Consider the following 21,164-nt stretch of genomic DNA (forward strand, 5'->3'; position numbering starts at 1 on the left):
CACAAGAAAAAAAAAAACCCCAAAGGTCCTATAAAGTCCAGGGAAATATGGTTTAATACACAGATTTAATGTGCTTATTCCATGTGTCAAAACATGCTTGAATATATGAATCTAATTTTAAACAAATCTTACCATCCTCCCATGAAAAAGGTTGGGGAGGTTCAATTTTTGGTCGTTCTGGCAAATGCATTCCTGTTTCCTGATCAAAACCAATTCCCTCTGCATCTCGTCTTGCTTGTCTCAGGACAACTCCGCCTTGATCTCTAAGACGTACTGCAGCTCTATAAAATATTGTATCCTTTGCATTGTATTTCATACAGTTATCTATAATAAGATTGAAATCTTCTTCAAATTCATTGAGATTCCTATAACATTGATCTTCTAGCCGCAGTTTCATAGTAGAAAAATCCATAGGATGTTTAATATGATCTAAATAATCTGGAACCTGCAAAAAAGAAAAATAAAAAATGGAAAAAAAAGAAGAATATTGAAGTATATCTTTTGATATTGAAGTATATACATTTTCTTTAAAATATTTTGTAGGATATAATATATTAACATGTAATCAAGAGGAACTGGGCAGGGGCAGTAATCCACTGTTTTCATTCCTTATGTGACTCTTAAAATAAAAATAACTGACAAGACTATCATGTGCAGGAAGGGCTGAACATGCTCTGAACCCTACAGTGGTTCTCAGCTGTCAATTCCTGGCATCATCGGATGATATCACCCATATCTGTGCCCGATTCAATACTGAAAGAGAATACACTCCTTAGTTCCATGGGGTGGTGCAGGCAGGGAGAAAAAAAAAAAAAAAAAAAAAAACACTGCCAAATGGCATGGCAGCGTGGTAAGACAAGGCAAATGCCAGGACCGTCAGCATGTAGAGAATCCTAAGAGTTGGATGTGGTGGTGTCTCAGGCAGTGTGATCCACAGGAGGGGAGGGGATGCTATCTGCTGCCATAGGGATCAAAGGAGAAGTGTTATCTTTGGCTGCGGGGACCATGGTGCTCTCTTTGACCATGTGGGCATCAGGAGACAGAAGCAACATTATTTTTGCTTGTAAAGTTAAGTCCCAAGCCCTGGCTTAATAAAATGGTAAAAGAGAAACTGGAAATGTGTGCGTATGTTTGTGGGGGGGGGGGGGGGGAATAGTGAGTGGGTTTGATAGACACTGTGTTGTATAAATGAGGAGGATATTGGGGTGGGGGGAGGAAAAAGAGAGAGAGCATAAGAATGACTGTATCAGATGAGCTGGTGATTTGCATCAAGTGGTCAATATACAATATGGTTTCAGATCTCAAAATATTTTGTACAAATTAAAGGGAAACTGCTCTTATATTTTGAAGGCTGCAGACTCCTACACTAGGTGATATGGACATGTGAATAAGCCATGAGGAAAGAATAAGAGGAGAAAAAGTAGATGTGTATGTAGGGGGCAGGGACAAAAATTCTGCAAATATTATTCAAAAGGAGCATTCCTACAGTTCTAAGGCAACAGTTTGCAGATTTCCTGGATCCTAATCTTGTCACTTTCTAATTTTCTTATCTAAATCGGTAAAGATATTTACCTGTAGCAGGTATTCTTCGAGGACAGCAAGCTGAAACCTGAAACCATAAAAAACTAACAGAGTGCAGCCTGGAACAAAACAAAAATGAGTCTAGGGGAGAGGAGTTGGATCCTAAACCCCAAACAGATTCTGCAGCACCGACTGCCTAAACCGACTGTCGCGTCGGGTATCCTGCTAAAGGCAATAGTGAGATGTGAATGTGTGGACTGATAACCACATTGCAGCTTGCAAATCTCCTCAATGGAGGCTAAGTGAGCCACTAACGCAGCCATAGCTCTAACATTATGAGCCGTGACATGACCCTCTAGAGTCAGCCCAGCTTGGGCATAAGTGAAGGAAATTCAATCTGCTAGCCAATTTGAGATTGTGCATTTTCCGATGGCAACTCCCCTCCTGTTGGGATTGAAGGAAACAAACAACTGGGCGGACTGTCTGAAGGGCTCTGTCTGCTCCATGAAAAAGACCAATGCTATCTTAAAGTCCAAGGTATGTAAACTACTTTCGCCAGGGCAGGTATGAGGATGGGGAAAAAATGTTGGCAAGACGATAGACTGGTTCAGTTGGAACTCTGATACCACCTTCAGCAAGAACTTAGGGTGCGTGTGGAGGACTACTCTGTTGTGATGGAACTTGATATAAGGTGCATGCACTACCAAGGCCTGAAGCTCACTGACTCTATGAGCTGAAGTAACAGCCACCAAGAAAACAAACCTTCCAGGTCAAGTACTTCAGATGGCAGGAATTTAGTTGTTCAAAAGGAGCTTTCATCAGCTGGGTGAGAACAACGTTGTGATCCCATAACACTGGTGGAGGCTTGACCGGGGGCTTTGACAAAAGCAAACCTCTCATGAGGCGAACAACTAAAGGCTGTCCAGAGATAGGCTTACCCTCTACACAGCGATTATAAGCACTAGTCGCACTAAGGTAAACCCTTACGGAGTTGGTCTTGAGACCAGACTCTGATAAGTGTAGAAGGTATTCAAGCAGGGTCTGTGTAGGACAAGAAAGAAGATCTAGGGCCTTGCTGTCACACCAGACGGCAAACCTCCTCCATTTGAAAGAGTAACACCTCTTCGTGGAATCTTTTCTGGAAGCAAGCAAGACTTGGGAGACACCCTCTGAAAGACCCGAGGAGGCAAATTCTAACATCTCAACATCCAGGCCGTGAGAGCCAGAGACTAGAGGTTGGGATGTAGAAGCGACCCCTCGTTCTGAGATGGAAAACACACCAATCTTCACGGTTCTTCGGAGGACAACTGCAGAAGAAGAGGGAACCAAATTTGACGCGGCCAAAAGGGTGCAATCGGGATCATGGCTCCGCAGTCTTGCTTGAGTTTCAGCAAAGTAGGTAAGGGAGGATATGTATACAGAAGGCCTGTCCCCCAATATAAGAGAAAGGCATCTGACACGTCTGTCGTAGGCCCGAAGCCTGGAAAAGAACTGATGGACTTTGTGATTGATCTGAGTGGCAAAAAAGATCCACCGAGGGGGTGCCCCATGCTCAGAAGATCTTGCAGACTAAGCCCATGTTCAGTGACCACTCATGAGGTTGCATGATCCTGCTCAACCTGTCAGCCAGACTGTTGTTTACAACTACCAGATAAGTGGCTTGCAGAAACATGCCGTGACGGTGCGCCCAAAGCCACATCTGGACGGCTTCCTGACACAGAGGGCGAGATCCGGTGCCCCCCTGCTTGTTGGTGTAATACATGTCTGTCTGAATCAATACGATTTGGTTGGACATCCGGTCTCTGAAAGCCTTTACAGCGTTCCAGCTCGCTCGCAATTCCAGGAGATTGAAGACCTTTTTCCTGAAAGGACCAGGCTCCTTGAGTGTGAAGCCCATCTGCATGAGATTCCCACCCCAGGAGGGATGCATCCATCGTCAGCACTTTTTGTGGCTGAGGAATTTGGAATGGACGCCCCAAGGTCAAATTGGATCGGATCGTCCACCACTGCAGAGAATTCCGAAAGTCGGTGGACAGTTGGATTACATTCTCTAGGCTACCCGAAGCTTGGTACCACTGGGAAGCTAGGGTCCATTGAGCCGATCTCATGTGTAGGCGTGCCTTGGGAGTAACATGAACTATGGAGGCCATGTGGCCCAGAAGCCTCAACATCTGCTGAGCCGTGACCTATTGAGACGCTCGAGCTAAGGACACCAGGGACAGGAGGTTGTCTGCCCTTGCTCGAGAAGATAAGCTTGAACTGTGTTCACCAGGGCTCCAATGAATTTCAACTTTTGGACTGGAGTGAGATGGGACTTGGGGTAATTGATTACGAACCCCAGTAGTTCTAGCACCTGAATAGTTATTTGCATGGACTGCTGAGTGCCTGCCTTCGAGGTGCTCTTCACCAGCTAATCGTCGAGATAAGGGAACACATGCACTCCCAGTCTGCATAGCGAAACTGCGACTACCGCTAGGCACTGTGAATACTCTGGGTGCAGACGCCAGCACAGAGTACTCACACAGTACAGTACTGAAAGTGCTGAGTTCCCAACCGAAATCAAAGATACTTCCTGTGAGCTGGAAGTATCGAGATGTGTGTGTAAGCATCCTTTAAGTCCAGAGAGAATAGCCAATCGTTTTCTTGAATCATGGGAAGAAGGGTACCCAGGGAAACCATCCTGAACTTTTTTTGAACTAGAAATGTATTTAGGCCCCTTAGGTCTAGGATGGGACGCATCCCCCATTTTCTTTTGCACAAGGAAGTACCTGGAATAGAATCCCAGCCCTTCTTCCCCTGGTGGAACGGGTTTGACCGCACTGGCCTTTAGAAGGGCGGAGAGTTCCTCTGTAAGTACCTGCTTGTGCTGGGAACTGTAAGACTGAGCGCCCAGTGGGCAATTTGGAGGTTTGGATTCCAGATTGAGAGTGTATCCTAACCAGATTATTTGAAGAACCCACCAATTGGAGGTTATGAGAGGCCACCTTTGGTGAAAAAAAACATCAACCTTCCTCCTACCGGTAAGTCATCCGGAATGGACACTTTTACAGAGGCTATGCTGAACTGGAGCCAGTCAAAAGCCCGTCCCCTTGCTTTTGCTGGGGAGCAGAATGGGCCTTAGTCGCACGCTGTTGACGAGAACGAGCGCGCTGGGGTTGAGCCTGGGCAGGATGCCAAGAAGCAGAGTGTACCTACGCATAGAGTAGGTATAGGGGGCATTCCTCCTTCCTCCAAAAAAACCTCCTAGATGAGGAGGCAGTAGCAGCAGAAGGCGCCTGGTGGGAGACAGAATCCATAGCATCATTATGCTTCTTGATTTGATCAACTAGATCCGCCATCCGCTGCTGGACAGAATGATCCAAGTCAGAGACACTCAGCCATGAGAGTCTGCACATCACTATACCTTGAGCAGCTATTCTGGATGTCACTTCAAAAGTGTCAAAAGTACCCCTGGCCAGGAACTTGCGACACACCTTCTGTTGCCTGACCACCTGGCAAAAAGGCTCGGCCAGCTCCGTAGGGAATGCATCAACCAAGCTGGACAGTTGACGTATCGAGTCCCACAAATGTACGCTCGTGAAGAGCTGGTATGACTGGATCTTGGCAGCGAGCATAGTGGCCTGATACGTCTTCCTCCCAAAACAAGAGTCCTAGCTTCTCTTGTACTCCTGGCTCTCTTGAGGGCGGAGTCCACCACCATGGAATGTGGGGTAGCTGAGACCTCATCAACCCAGGTTCACAGTGGATCCGATACTGGGATTCAGCTTTTTTTGGGACCACGGGGCCAGAGGAGCTGACCAGTTTCGTATAAGGACTTCCTTCAGTACCTTATGCAGAGGAACTGTCACAGCCTCTTTAGGTGGAGAATCCAAGTCCTGGGCTCATCTTCAACCTCCACAGGGAAGGGAATAGCCATAGCCATTTCCCTGACAAAAGAGGAAAAGGACTCTACGGTGGAGAGAGTCTCCTTTCTAGCGGAGGGGAAGGATCACAGGGAATCCCAAAGGACTCATCAGAAGAGAAGTACCTGGGATCCTCATCTGACTCCCACAAACGCTCCTGCTCAGTTTCGGATAACACCTGAGTTAAGGTGCTTCGACACAGGACCTGCCTCGACGCTGAGGAACGATGTCCTCTATGGCGACGTCGCGAGGTTGATGCCCTGTCCAACTGCAGCGAAGCTCCCTCCACTGATGTCGAAGAGGAATCGACCTGGGTGGCAGCAGACATTGATGCCGCAGTCGGGGACCTCACCACAGGTAAAGGGCCAGACACCGCTGCAGCAGATGGTACAGAAGGCGCAAGCACCCCCGACACCGCAGCTGACTGACGTAGCAATCCCTCCAGAAGTTCTGGAAACAAGGCCCAGATGCGCTCGTCGAGAGCCGCCATTGAAGAAGGCTGCGGGGTCGGTGGGATAGGAGATGTCAGAATCCGTGGAGACTTGGGACCAGGCATTGGGCTGCTAGGAGACCGACGAATTGGCACCTCCTGTATCGAGGGGGAGCGATCCTCTCGGTGCCGACGCTTCTTAGGTGCCGACTCTCTCAACTTCCGGAGCTCCCGTTACCGTGCGAGCCATTACCTCTCTCCCCAACGTCAATGCTCCCTTCGATGTCGACACCGCTGACCTTGGTACCGATGTTGATGGACTGGACTGAGCCCCAAAAAGTTTTTCTCGCTGGGCCTCTCGAGACGCTTCGGTCTGTTTCTTCATACGAAGACACAGACTACAAGCGGCTGGGCTATGATCTGGCCCAAGGCACTGAATACACCAGGCATGGGTATCAGTACCTGAGATTATCCAGTTGCACCGAGTACAACGCTTGAAGCCACTGGGAGTCTTTGATGACATGGAAGGAAAAACGGCTTTGGCGAAATCAAAAGACGCAATTGTGCCTAAAAACAGAAAAAGGTACAAAAGAGAAAAGGGGAGAACTCGACCGTGTGGCCTAAAGTCCGGCTGCGACGAAAAAGAAAGAAAACTTAAAATAGGTGAAAAAAAAAACTAAAAGAAAACTACGGGAACCTTATTATTGTTCTTTTCTTTAATCTTGTGAGAAAAAAATTAAAGAAATAGAAGCGAACGAACTCGCAATGAGTGAAGGCTCTTCCTGGGCCTGAAGAGGAGCAGAAACGAACGCTGTCGCACCTCAACGTGGAGAAAGAAAAACTGAAGAGAACTGCTCACGCGATGGGCGAGAAATCAGTCCGAGCATGCGCGCAAGACTCTGGCAAAACTTTTTAAATATTTTGTTTGCAAAATGCCGATTCCTGGGCCGATGCAGACGTCGACCCACATGTGAGAACAAGCAGCCTGCTTGTCCTCGGAGAACCAGAATTTCCATCCCAGATGTTGCTGTACACTTATGTTAAACTGTATTGGAATTCTACTTAGAAGAAAGAAACTACATAAATACAACACTCCATTACCACTACATTTGTCATTTTTCAGAACATGCAACATAAGCAAAGTTGCTTACCTGTAATGGCTGGTCTGAGTATGTCATTTAATGACTCCATCACAAAGTATCTCCAAGAGCCTTCTGGAACTTGGAAAAGCTTTTTGTAGCATGTATGGAAATTTGTGTGTAGTCACCACCTTGTGGTGCTCTCTAGCTATACAGTGCCATATGATTCCAACCAATTATCTAACCTGTGAACTAAATGGAAAGGCAAAAAAAAAGGCAATGGCTGGATGCGCAAACAAGAACAGCAGCCTGACTGAAGATTCACTTTCCGGAGGGGAGAGAATTTCCCGATAATGGACCGCTGTATAAGTGGTGCTCTACTATTAACAACAGTGTATGGACATACACAGACGGCGGACAGGCATGGCTTTGATTAGGTAGCTGAGCTCTCTAGCTCTGCTGATAGCAAAAATGAATGGAAGGAAAACATCTGTTCTGAGAGAGAAAAACATTTCCTCTGTGGTGCACCATGATACCATCTTAAGGTAGACAGTGGTTTGGTGATAGTTGAGAGGGTGTGAAGCACAGAAGAATAGTTTGAATCACAGGAATCAGTGCAACTGGTAGGTATTCTACATGTATGTTAAGATTTTTTTTTTTAGGTTTTGTATTATTTCACAATATGCTTGGTGGTGCAGAGATTTATCTTGCTGTTACTCAAATGACAAGAAAAACTTTTTTTTTTTTTATTTTTAACTCGTACGGTAACTTCCATGGAGAAATGCATTGTACCTGTTGTTAAGGAGAGATAGACTGTTTACAGATGCAGAGCAGGCTTAAATTCATAGGAATTAACATATTGTACAAGACCAAAGGACCATGAGGGTCATGTATGCAATGTGTCAGATATGTGAGCATCATCCATAAGGTATGTCCTTATTGAAAAAAAGATTGAGAACCACCGCTTCAATCCATCACATGAAAACTCACAGCATGTTTCAGAGTAAAGCCCATTGGTTCCCTGGAAACTCTGCACATACCTTCCTAGTTACCCTCCCCCCCTTAAGCCACCTCCCACATCCCCTTACCCTGCCCCACCCCATCCAGTGCTTCTCCCCAAGCCTGCTAAATCTCTCATATCTTCTTATACTGAATCAACTTTCTAGCACATAGAGCCATCAGCTTGTACACAACAAAACATTTTAAGCTTCTCTATAAAATCTTGCAACCGTGGGGCTTGCTTGTTTTTCCACTTGTCAGTAGAATATTACTCTAGCAGCTGCCATGCCCAATCTCAAAAAACTTATCTTGATGCCCATCCACCCCTGCCACTGCAGCACTGAGCAAGGTCACTTCTACTGTCTGATGTAGGGGGGATCTGTAACATCTGGTGCCATGTCCGGGCTTCAGCATTGAATTTCTGGGTTTGCAAAGCAGACTAAAGCATAGCCAGTTAAGTGCAATATTCAGCACTTAACCAGCTGTAGTGCACTGCAGAAAGATAGAACCACATTAAAAGTCAGTCGTATTTATGCGGTTACACCAGCTGGTTAAGTGCTGAATATCAGCACTTAGCTGGCCAAGTGCCGACTCCACCACCCCAGAACACCCTAAAACAGCTGGTTTTGAGTTGGGTACTAACTGGACATTTTCAGTGGCACTAACCGGTTAATTTTGGCTGAAAATGACCAGTTAGTCCTGAACAGGCAATTTAACTGGCCAAGAGCCATTTCTGGCCGTTTCACTTTGAATGTATGCTTGGCCATACATTTTTGAAACAATTTCCTTATCCAATTGAGGCTTCATGAATGGTTCAGCTGAGCTACTCTCTAAACATGATCATTAAGCATTTTTCTCTGGTACACACAGGGCTCATTTTCAAAGAACTTAGACTTATAAAGTTCCACAGATTACTATGCAACATTATAAGTCTAAGCACTTTGAAAATATGCCTCATAGTGCTTCAATTGCAAATACAGGAGAATCTCTGTTTCAACTGAAATTCCTCTGCAGTTTACTAAAGCTCAGCACGAACTTCTGAGATCTATCAACCATCTGTCCTACGTATACCAATCCTGTCTCCCCCAACTTCAAAAAAGAGGTGGATCTTGAGCTGGGTCAAACTCCCCATTAGGGGGTAAAATATGCATGAGTGGGAAAGTGCGGCGTACAAATGTAATAATAAATAAAATAAAATAATATATTCTGTCCCCTAAAAGGATATTTCACACCCTTCTCCAAAACACTAACTTGTAAAGGGCCTATACATAGACCCCTCTCCTCATTTCCCCACCAGCCACCGTAGAGGCATCTCCCAGAGCCACACTCTTCTAGTTGTACCCATTGCTTCGTATCTACTACCTGCCATTCCAATAGCACACCTGACTGCACAACCAAGTATTAATATTTAAAATTCAGCACTCCCAAGCTACCCTTTTTGGGATGAAAGAAAACCTGTCTGAGCGGTTATTTATCGATACAAGATATCCTTCACCAATATACAGCAAGGCACAGAAAGACGAATGTCCATCACCAAAAAACATTTATTCACCAGAGTAAAAAAAACACACACACACACACACACACACATTAAAAGCCCAACAAGATCATGTTTTGCCCTCACTTCTGGGTTGCACCAGGGGCTCATTAATAACTGTTAATAAATAAACAAGTTAATAAAATCATAAAAACATACAAGATAGTAAATAACAATGACAGTAGCACCTTAGAGATTTACATACATACAGTGGGGGAAATAAGTATTTGATCCCTTGCTGATTTTGTAAGTTTGCCCACTGACAAAGACATGAGCAGCCCATAATTGAAGGGTAGGTTATTGGTAACAGTGAGAGATAGCACATCACAAATTAAATCCGGAAAATCACATTGTGGAAAGTATATGAATTTATTTGCATTCTGCAGAGGGAAATAAGTATTTGATCCCCCACCAACCAGTAAGAGATCTGGCCCCTACAGACCAGGTAGATGCTCCAAATCAACTCGTTACCTGCATGACAGACAGCTGTCGGCAATGGTCACCTGTATGAAAGACACCTGTCCACAGACTCAGTGAATCAGTCAGACTCTAACCTCTACAAAATGGCCAAGAGCAAGGAGCTGTCTAAGGATGTCAGGGACAAGATCATACACCTGCACAAGGCTGGAATGGGCTACAAAACCATCAGTAAGACGCTGGGCGAGAAGGAGACAACTGTTGGTGCCATAGTAAGAAAATGGAAGAAGTACAAAATGACTGTCAATCGACAAAGATCTGGGGCTCCACGCAAAATCTCACCTCGTGGGGTATCCTTGATCATGAGGAAGGTTAGAAATCAGCCTACAACTACAAGGGGGGAACTTGTCAATGATCTCAAGGCAGCTGGGACCACTGTCACCACGAAAACCATTGGTAACACATTACGACATAACGGATTGCAATCCTGCAGTGCCCGCAAGGTCCCCCTGCTCCGGAAGGCACATGTGACGGCCCGTCTGAAGTTTGCCAGTGAACACCTGGATGATGCCGAGAGTGATTGGGAGAAGGTGCTGTGGTCAGATGAGACAAAAATTGAGCTCTTTGGCATGAACTCAACTCGCCGTGTTTGGAGGAAGAGAAATGCTGCCTATGACCCAAAGAACACCGTCCCCACTGTCAAGCATGGAGGTGGAAATGTTATGTTTTGGGGGTGTTTCTCTGCTAAGGGCACAGGACTACTTCACCGCATCAATGGGAGAATGGATGGGGCCATGTACCGTACAATTCTGAGTGACAACCTCCTTCCCTCCGCCAGGGCCTTAAAAATGGGTCGTGGCTGGGTCTTCCAGCACGACAATGACCCAAAACATACAGCCAAGGCAACAAAGGAGTGGCTCAGGAAGAAGCACATTAGGGTCATGGAGTGGCCTAGCCAGTCACCAGACCTTAATCCCATTGAAAACTTATGGAGGGAGCTGAAGCTGCGAGTTGCCAAGCGACAGCCCAGAACTCTTAATGATTTAGAGATGATCTGCAAAGAGGAGTGGACCAAAATTCCTCCTGACATGTGTGCAAACCTCATCATCAACTACAGAAGACGTCTGACCGCTGTGCTTGCCAACAAGGGTTTTGCCACCAAGTATTAGGTCTTGTTTGCCAGAGGGATTAAATACTTATTTCCCTCTGCAGAATGCAAATAAATTCATATACTTTCCACAATGTGATTTTCCGGATTTAATTTGTGATGTGCTATCTCTCACTGTTACCAATAACCTACCCTTCAATTATGGGCTGCTCATGTCTTTGTCAGTGGGCAAACTTACAAAATCAGCAAGGGATCAAATACTTATTTCCCCCACTGTATATATATATAGAAAATAAAAAGATTATGGGGCTAATTTTCAAAGCACTTAGGAGGTCTTTCACTAAGCCGTGGTAGCGTTTTTACCTCGTGGTAGAAATCAGCTAGTGGTAAACATCGAGATGCCCATAGGAATATAATGGGCATCTTGGCTTTTACTACCAGCTGATTGCTTTCGTGGTTTAGTAAAACACCCCTTTAGACTTACAAAGTTCTATAGGTTACTTTATAACTTTGTAAGTTTAAGTGCTTTGAAAATACGCCTCTATATATCATTCATTAATTGGAAAACAAACTAAAATGCTTCCACATAAATGTTATAATATGTATGAAAGGTGGAAAGAAGAACCAACATACCTAAATGGTGTCTTTAAGAGGTGTCACCTACTTAGTTCAAAGCTAAAAAAATAAATAAAAAAAAAGACAATAAGCCATACTTTAAGTGCTCAAACATTATCTTTAAAATACGAAAACTATTGACCATCTGTACTTAATATATAGATAAGATGTGTCTAAAACAAAAGTAAAAAAATAAGTCTAAAGCACCTACCAGCACTTTCTCCAAGATACAGCATGTGAACATGGTGAATCTACACATACTGTCTTACTCACATATTTACCTCAGCTACCAAAAGGGTCAGAGGTCAATACATTAAAACCTAAAGAGCTTGACTAAAGCCATAAATAACAGCTCAAAACTAAAAGATTAATATGCAGGAAGTATTTAAAAACTTAGGGCCCTATTTACTAAGCTGCGCTAGAGGTGTGCCAACGTTTTCAGGACGCGCTAACCATTTAGATGCCTATAATATTCCTATGGGCATCTACACAGTTATCAATTGCTAACAGGGCCCTAAAGTTGCTTTAAAAAAATCTATTTTGAGGAATAAAAGTGCTCATACTGGTTCTAAAATGCTAAAATGTGTAAACCTGCACCTATTTTAAAAATGATGGTCTCATTTGGAAGAGCTTCTCATGCTGAACAAAAATCACATCAAAAATGCAATTTTTCATGTTCAAATCATTCACAAAATGTTAAAATGCTAAAAAAAAAAATCACATGCACTCCAATGACATCATTGGACACTGCGGGCACAGAAGGTTGATGATGGTTGGGATAGCCCTAAAACTCCTCAAAACCACTCAAACACAGCTAAAACAGGTGTAGGAGCCAAGAGGAACTTCTGAAAACAGCATTTAAAGTTCAGGAAAAGATAAACAGCAGCAAAGCACAGAAAGAGGTAGATAATGGCTGGGATACCCTTAAAAGTCCTCAAAACTACCTAAAAACAAATAAAACAAATGTAGAGACTGGAGAAAATGCTGGTAGGTGTTTTTGGCTTTCTTTTTGAAGCATCTTATCTGGAGTAGGGTTAAATATCAGCATTCTCAAAGGAGAAGAGTAAATAGTGGAGTTCCCCACAGGCCTGTGCTGGTACTGCTGCTTTTTAACATATTTATAAATGATGGGAACAATTAGTGAGGTAATTTAATTTGCTGATGAGACAAAATTATTCAAAGCTGTTAAACTGCAAGAGGACCTTAAGAGACTGGGAATCCAAATGGCAGATGACGTTTAATGTGAGCAAGTGCAAAGTAATGTATATGGGAAAGAGGAACCCAAACCATAGCTATGTGATGCAAGGTTCCACATTAGGAATCACCACCCAGAAAAAGGATCTAGGTGTCATCGTTGATAATATATTGAAACCCTCTGCTCAGTGTGCAGCAGCGGCTAAGAAAGCAAACAGAATGTTATGAGTTATTAGGAAAGGAATGGAAAACAAAAATGAGAATATTAAAATGCCTTTTTTTTTTTTTTTAATTGCTCCATGGTGTGACTGCACCTCAAATGTGTGCAATTCTTGTCACTGCATCTCAAAAAAAATATAGCAGAATTAGAAAAGGTACAGAGAAGGGTGGCAAAAATGATAAAGGGGATGGGACAACTTCTCTATGAGGAGCGGTTCAAGCTTGGAGAAGAGATGGCTGAGGGGAGATACGATAAAGGTCTATAACATACTAACCCCCCCTCCCCCCCCCCCCCCCGGTTTACTAAGCCATGCTAGCGGCTGCTGTGTTGGTGTTAGTGCAGCTTAATAAAAGTGAAATGCAACAAGTAGAGGTAAATTGCTTGTTTACTCTTTTCAAAAATACTAAGACTAAGGGGTATACAATGAAGATACTAAGTAGCAAATTTAAAACAAACCAGAGAAAATATTTCTTCATTCAACGTGTAATTAAACTCTGGAATTTTTTTGCCAGAGAATGTGGTAAAAGTAGTTAGTTTAGCAAGGCTTAAAAAATGGTTTGGATAATTTTGTAAAAGAAAAGTCCATAAGTCATTTTTAAGATAGACTTGGGAAAATCCACTGCTTATTTCTAGCATAAAATCTGTTTTATTGTTCTGGGATCTTGCCAGATACTTGAGACCTAGATTGGCCACTGTTGGAAACAGGATACTGGGCTTGATGGACCTTTGGTCTGTCCCATTATGGCAAAGCTTATGTTCTTATGACCTACATATTAAGTACAGATGGTCAATGGTTTCATATTTTAAATATGTTTGAGCACTTGAAAAGTATGGCTTTTTGTCTTTCAACTGATTTGAAATTATTTATGCCTCACTACTCAGAAGCAAAACGCGGGCACTAGAGGCCGTTATTGAAACTACTGCCCACATTAGTGAGCACAGAATGCTCAGATGCTCTAACACAGGAAATGAGCATGCCAAAGATTAGTGCAAATAGAATGCTAATGTAGACAAATGCTTGTTGAGCTGATTTACTATTCCCTCCCAATGCTCAGAGAAAAGCTCTCAAAACAAAGACGTCTTACCGTTGTAAACGCCAGCTTGGAGCGGGCTTTAGGGGTTTGACGGGAGGATTTCTCATGATTCTTTCCCTAAAATCTGCCGGCTTTTATACAGTTTGGACGCACAAGGAAGCCTATGCAAGCCCCTAAGTGCCAGTCGTAAGAAACAATGCGCACGAGTCTGAGCAAACACAAAAGTGAAAGCACACACTGGCGCCTGTTTTCTGCATTTAAATATAAACCTTCAAAGTACAAAAATAAATCTGAAAAGCTTATATTTAAAGGTGCAGAAAACCGAAGCCAATGTGTTCTTCATATTCAAGTTTGCCTGGCACATGCGTAAAGGAGCTGCGCTTACAGTGCTAACTCTTCTGCGCATGTGCGAAGCACATCCACCCTCTTTGCATTTGCTTTAAGAGCGCATGTATAATTTGCATACCATTTCCTTTGAGCACTGGTTAACTAATTGTCTGTGCTGTTCCAGCGGTATTTTCTTTCAGCGCTCTTGGCTTACCACAATTCTGAGCACTGGGGCAATACAGAAGCATATTTTGAAAGCGCTTAGAGTTACAAAGTTCCATAGTATCCTATAGAACTTTGTAAGTTTAAGTGCTTTGAAAATGAGGCCCACAGTCTTAATTTTCTCTCTCTCTCTCTCTCTCATGTAAAGAACTCTCTAAGGGGCTATTGCCACTCGTTTTTATTTACTATCTGTATGTTTATGATTATATTAACTTGTGTTCTTGTATTTATTAACAGTAATTAGAGCCTTGACACAGCCCAGAAGTTGGTGAAACATGGCCATGTCAGGCTTTTAATATGTTTTTTAATGAGGTGAATGTGAAAATTAGGTTCTTACCTTGGTAATTTTCTTTCCTTTAGTCATAGCAGATGAAGCCATTACGTATGGGTTGTGTCCAACAACCAGCAGGGGGAGATAGAGAGCACTCAAATTTCACAGTGCCACATGGTCAGCTAGCTCCACTGCCTCTTCAGTATTTGAAGCTTCCAAAGCAGTATAACAAACCACAATGGGAATAACATGAACTTTCCTCACAGCAAACGATGGCCCCATAACTAGGGCATGAACACATCCTGCTGGAGGGAATAAACTCATCCTTCTCTTTGTATTTATGGAGGGAATACACACATCCTCCTGGAGGGAATGAACTCAACCTCCTACACATGGACTGGAGGGAATGAACTCATCCTCCTATAAGTGAACAAGAATCCTGAAGACTTTTTTCCAACTTTCTCCCAAGGAAGGATTAGAACTTCAGGAAACAAGAACAGAACCTGAAACAGATTCACATCATACAGACAATCATACAGGGAGGGTTCATGGCTTCATCTGCTATGACTAAAGGAAAGAAAATTACCAAGGTAAGAACCTAATTTTCCTGTAATGTCGGACAAATGAGAGCTTCAAAGCCCATGTTGCTGCACTGCAAATCTCATGAAGAGAGAGTGCTCCAGTTTCAGCCCAAGAGGAAGAAATCGCTCTTGTAGAATGTGCCTTAAAGGCTACAGGCGGAGGCCGTCCGGCAAGCAGATAAGCTGAAAAGATAGCTTCTTTGAGCCAATGGGCAATAGTGGCTTTAGACGCTGGAGACCCTCTGCGAGAACCTGATAGTAAAACAAATGATCAGAGGTCCTGAAAGAATTAGTAACTCGCAGATACTGCAACAGAGTCCTGCGCACATCCAACAGGTGCAACTGCCCAAAGGATTCTGGAAACTCCTCCTTAACAAAAGAGGGTAGAAAAATAGGCTGGTTTAGGTGAAACGCTGAAACCACCTTAGGCATGAAGGAAGGCACAGTACGAACCGTGACCCCGGACTCTGAAAATTGCAGAAGTGGGTCTCGACAGGACAGCGCCTGGAGTTCTGACACCCGTCTCGCCGAAGTAATGGCCACCAGAAAAACGGCCTTTAGTGTCAAATCTTTCTCTGAAGCTCGCCGTAGCGGCTCAAAAGGAGAACCCTGCAGAGCCTTCAAAACTAGCCCCAGGTTCCAAGCTGGACAAGGTGCCCGCACGGGAGGACGGAGCTGAAGCAACCCTCTAAGAAACCATGCCACATCTGGATAAGCAGCTAAAGACACGCCTGCAACCTTACCATGAAGGGAGGCCAATGCTGCCACTTGCACCCGCAGGGAATTATAGGCCAAGCCTTTTTGTACACCATCCTGCAAAAAGTCCAGAATCGGCGAGACAGGAGCCCGCATGGGTGCGATCGCTTTTGAAACACACCAAGCCTCAAACTGGCGCCAGATCCTGGCATAAGCCACGGAAGTGGACCGCTTGCGGGCCTGCAGGAGAGTGGAAATAACATTATTGGAATAGCCTTTGCCTCTCAATTGCGCCCTCTCAATAGCCATGCCGTAAGACCAAAACGGCAGGCGTCCTCCATGGCCACCGGTCCCTGCGACAACAGGTTCGGTACCAGAGGTAAAGGAAGGGGAGCCTCCACTAGCATCTGTCAGAGGTCCGCCTACCAAGGCCCCCTGGGCCAATCCGGGGCAATGAGAACCACTTCTCCAGGGTGAAGCCGAATCCGAAGGAGCACACGCCCTATCAAGGACCACGGAAGGAACACATACCAGAGGCCCAGAGGCCAGGGTTGAGCCAAGGCATCCAACCCGGCTGAGCGAGGATCTCTCCGTCTGCTGAAAAGCACGGGACTTTGGCAGTTGAGCTTGTCGTCGTAAGATCCATTAAGGGCTTGCCCCATTTGGCACATATCTCAAGGAATACTTCGTCTGCCAGTTCCCATTCCGCTGGATCGATTTGATGCCTGCTTAGATAATCGGCTTGCACGTTGACCTGACCTGCAATGTGAGCTGCCGACAGAAACTGTAGATGCAGCTCGACCGAGTGGCAAATCTGCTCAGCCAGCGCTCTGCACTGAGTGCCGCCTTGTGGGTTTATGTAGGCCACTGTTGTTGTGTTGTCCGACATCACTCTGACAGCCAATCCTTCCAGAGTCACTTGAAAGGCCAGAAGCGCCTGAAACACCGTTTTCAACCCTAGGCGATTGATGGACCACTCCAACTCGTCGTGTGTCCAAAGACCCTGGGTATGCTTCCCCTTGCAATGTGCACCCCAGCCCTTCAGGCTGGCATCTGTCACCACTAGGCACCAATCGGGGAGCGCCAGCGGCATTCCTCGCCACAGCATGCTGTCTGAGAGCCACCACTCCATGTTGAGTCAGGCCGCAGAGAGCCAAGAGAGTCTGCATTGATAATCCTGAGATACTGGAGACCATCAATGAAGCAGGAAATACTGCAGAGGTCTCAGGTGCGCTCTCGCCCAGGGCACCAAATCCAAGGTGGCCGTCATCGATCCCAACAGCTAGACAATGTACCAAGCTCGCGGGGGCGGGGCATCCTCAGGAGCAGATGGACCTGATTCTGAAGCTTGCACCACCTTTGCTTGGGTAGGAATACGTATCCCGAGTCTGTGTCGAACCGTGCCCCCAAATATTCTAGAGATTGCGAGGGGTCAGGTGACTGTTGGCTACATTGATGACCCAGCCCAGAGATTGCAGTACTGAAACCACTCTGGCTGTATCTTGATGGCTCTCTGTTGCGGAGTCCGCTCTGATGAGCCAGTCGTCTAGGTACGGGTGAACCCGGATACCTTCTCGCCTGAGAAAAGCAGCTACTACCACCATTACCTTGGAAAAGGTTCGGGGAGCTGTGGCGAGGCCAAAAGGCAAGGCCCGAAACTGGAAATGTTTTCCTATCACCGCAAAAACGTCTGGTGCGGGGGCCAAATTGGAATGTGCAAGTAAGCTTCTTTCAGGTCCAGAGACGTGAGAAACTCTCCTGGCTGTACCGCCGCACTGACGGAGCGCAGGGTTACCATGTGAAAATGCCGCACTCTTAGGGACTTGTTTAATTCTTTTAAGTCCAGAATAGGGCGAAAAGACCCACCTTTTCGCGGCACCACAAAGTAAATGGAGTAGCGGCCGCAGCCGAAATCGGCGGGAGGCACCGGGGGAAACCGCCCCAATGTGAATCAAGCCTTGTAAGGTCTCCTCTACCGCCGCCCGTTTGGCGGCAGAACCGCATCGGGACTCCACAAACACGTCTCTTATCGGGGCATCGAATTCTATTCGGTATCCTTCTCTGATCAGGTTCAAGACCCACTGAGCTGAGGTAATCTTGGCCCACTCCTCGAGAAAGAGGGAAAGACGTCCTCCTATAACAGGAATTGAGGAGGGGGCCGGTGCACCCTCATTGAGAGGGTCGCCCTTGAACTCCAGGTCTTGAGCCTACTGCTGCGGAACGTTTGTCCGAGCGAAAGGAGTTCCTCTGCTGAAAACCGGCCACGAGAAGTGGACCCACCAGAATGCCCCGGGCGGTACCTTCTAGCTTCACAGAAGCAAGGTCTATAAGAGGAGTGAACCGCCTGACCCTTGGAGGGAGGCCGCGGCCTATCCTCGGGTAAGCGCTGGGGTTTAGCATCTCCCAGGCCTTTCACAATTTTGTCCAACTCCTCACCCAACAGGAGAAGGCCTTGAAAGGGCAACTTCACCAACCTTTGCTTAGAGGCCATGTCTGCCGCCCAATGCCGTAGCCACAGAAGACGGCGAGCCGCCACTGCTACAGCCATCTGTTTAGCCGAAGCTCTGACAATATCAGAAAGGGCGTCAGCCAAAAAGGACAAGGCCGACTCCATTCGCGGAGCCACTTCAGACAAGGGCTCCGCTCCATCACCAGGCTGTTCCACTGCCTGTTGCAACCATGCCAGGCAAGCTCCAGCAGCATAACAACTGCATGCAGACACCCGAATAATAAGACCAGCAATTTCAAAGGACCGTTTAAGTGCTGATTCCAGTCTACGGTCTTGCATGTCCTTCAGGGCAACACCTTCTTCAACCGGGAGGGTAGTTCTCTTTGTCACAGCTGTGACTAGGGCATCCACTTTAGGCATTGCAAAGCGAGCCAAATGCTCCTCACTCAGAGGGAATAATTGCCCCATAGCCCTGGAAACTTTCAAAGGTCCTTCGGGGTCAGCCCATTGAGCTGAAATAAGCTCTTGGATGGAGTCATGCAAAGGAAAGGCTCGAGCAGGCTTTTTGGTACTTGCCATCCTCGGATTTCAAGAGGAGGCCACGCCACTCCCAGGATCTTCAATAGAGAGGACCTGTAAGACCCCTCAGAATCACCACATCCCAACCATGTGGGGGGGGGGGGGGGGAGAAGGGGGGTGCGCCACTCTCTGAAGGGGAATTTACCCTTCTGCGCTTCTCTTGCGGCCAGCTATCAGGGAAAAACGCCTCAGAGGGCAATCCCAGGCCTGCATCCACCGGAGGGGCAGTAAGGGGGCCGTAGAAAACCCCTGTGGCTGAGCTCTTTTAAGCATATATGCATTATGAAGCAATAATACAAAGTCAGGGGAGAAAAACTCGCCCTGGTCACCCGGTTCCAGTTCGGGGCTAGTAGCTGTTTGGCCAGCCTCAATTCGAGGGCCCCCTCCGGTCTCCAGACCCTCCGCCTCAGCGGGGGTCGTGCCATGTGGTGCTTTCAACATGGCGCCCGCTGCCAGCTCCACCGAGCGGGAAGAATCATCGCTCGCCATGCTCGGGCCGGCTCTTACGCCTGAACAGCACGTTTTACAGAGCCCCGCTGCTGATCTGCGCTTGCCACACTTGGAACAGCCCTTAACACTCTCTGCAGCCATCGCTGAAAAACGGCGGAAAATTCAAAATGGTGGCTTCGCGGCAAAAACGTCCCGATCGTGGGCCCTCCCTGGAGGAGTCAGAAAACACTCTTACCTCACTGGACCGAGTATACAAGCTCCGGTCACGCTGTATAAACTGAAGAAAACCTCTTGCTTTTTTTTTTTTTTTTTTTAACGCTGTGAGGAAAGTAGAGAAAACAGCAAAAGAGGCAATCAAATCAACTCCGGAGGTACAGAACAGTGGGAAAGGCAGGGAAATGCGAACCAATGTGCCTGCATCCACCAAGTATAGAGTGGGAAAGAGCAGGGAAAAGTGAAACTAATGTGCTCACATCCACTGGGGGGATGGGTAAGGCAGGGAAAGGGCTAACCTATGTGCCTTTAAAGTGAAGCTGCTATAGCCTCTAACACCCAGGCAAGCCAGGAACTACCCCCAGGCAGATTTGTTAAGGAGCTTGATCAAGCTGCAACCACCCTGCTTGGGGAGATAGAGAATACTGAAGAGGCAGTGGAGCTAGCTGACCATGTGGCACTGTGAAATTTGAGTGCTCTCTATCTTCCCCTGCTGGTTGATGGACACAGCCCATACGTAATGGCTTCATCTGCTTGATAAGGAAAAATGTTTTTGATGATGGACAATTTTCTGTGTCCTGCTGCGTTATGGTGATGGGTATCTTTTACTATCTGCTTTCGTTCTGGATTTTGTGGATCATCTGCCTTGCTGTTTTCTCAGTGGTCTTTTATTACAAATAAAATGGAACATAATCAACTAAAAATTTTCTATAGTACCTCCATGGGCAATGTTTGAAAGAGATACGAATTTAGGCAAGACTCATTTTAAATGTTTCTATCCTCCCCGTCCAGGAGCTGCTTAGCATTGTCCATTTGTTAGGCTCCAGAGACTCTCTCTCTAAGAAGAGTACATAATTCAGATAAAATAATTTCACAAAATCTGCAGCTAACCGAACCCCCAAATATTGTACAGATTGTGATACCCACTTAAAGAAGAAGTTCCGAGCTAAGTTCTTCACTAACCCTCCTGGTAAGCTAATGTTGACTTTAAAGCCCAAAAACAATGCATAACTTTGGATATCTTGCATTATAGCAGAAAGGAATTTTGTGGATTTGTGACAGTAAACAGCACATCATCTGCAAACAAAGAAATGTTGTACTTTGCCCCATTAACACAGATACCCTCCATTCTCTGCAGCTGCCTAATCTTATGAGCAAAAGGTTCCACAGCCAATACAAAAAGTAACAGTGACAGGGAACACCTCTGTCTGGTACATCTTAAGTTAAAAAAAGCTTTATAATAAGCCCCCTTCGTTTTTAAACAGGCCTGTGGCATCCTACAGATTGCTTTAAAATAATTTATAAGTCATTCATCCACGT

General features: G+C 45.7%; 1 protein-coding gene across 1 annotated transcript in view; it reads right to left on the reverse strand.

The window, feature by feature from the left end:
- BRD1 (bromodomain containing 1) overlaps nt 1-21,164 on the reverse strand; it is a 306,498-nt gene that overhangs the window by 202,220 nt on the left and 83,114 nt on the right. Inside the window, 1 exon segment of the mRNA XM_030215730.1 lies at nt 133-445. Coding sequence (XP_030071590.1) covers nt 133-445 — 313 coding nt within the window.

Source organism: Microcaecilia unicolor, chromosome 10, assembly GCF_901765095.1.
Source record: "Microcaecilia unicolor chromosome 10, aMicUni1.1, whole genome shotgun sequence".
In the NCBI taxonomy this organism is placed as follows: Eukaryota; Metazoa; Chordata; class Amphibia; order Gymnophiona; family Siphonopidae; genus Microcaecilia; species Microcaecilia unicolor.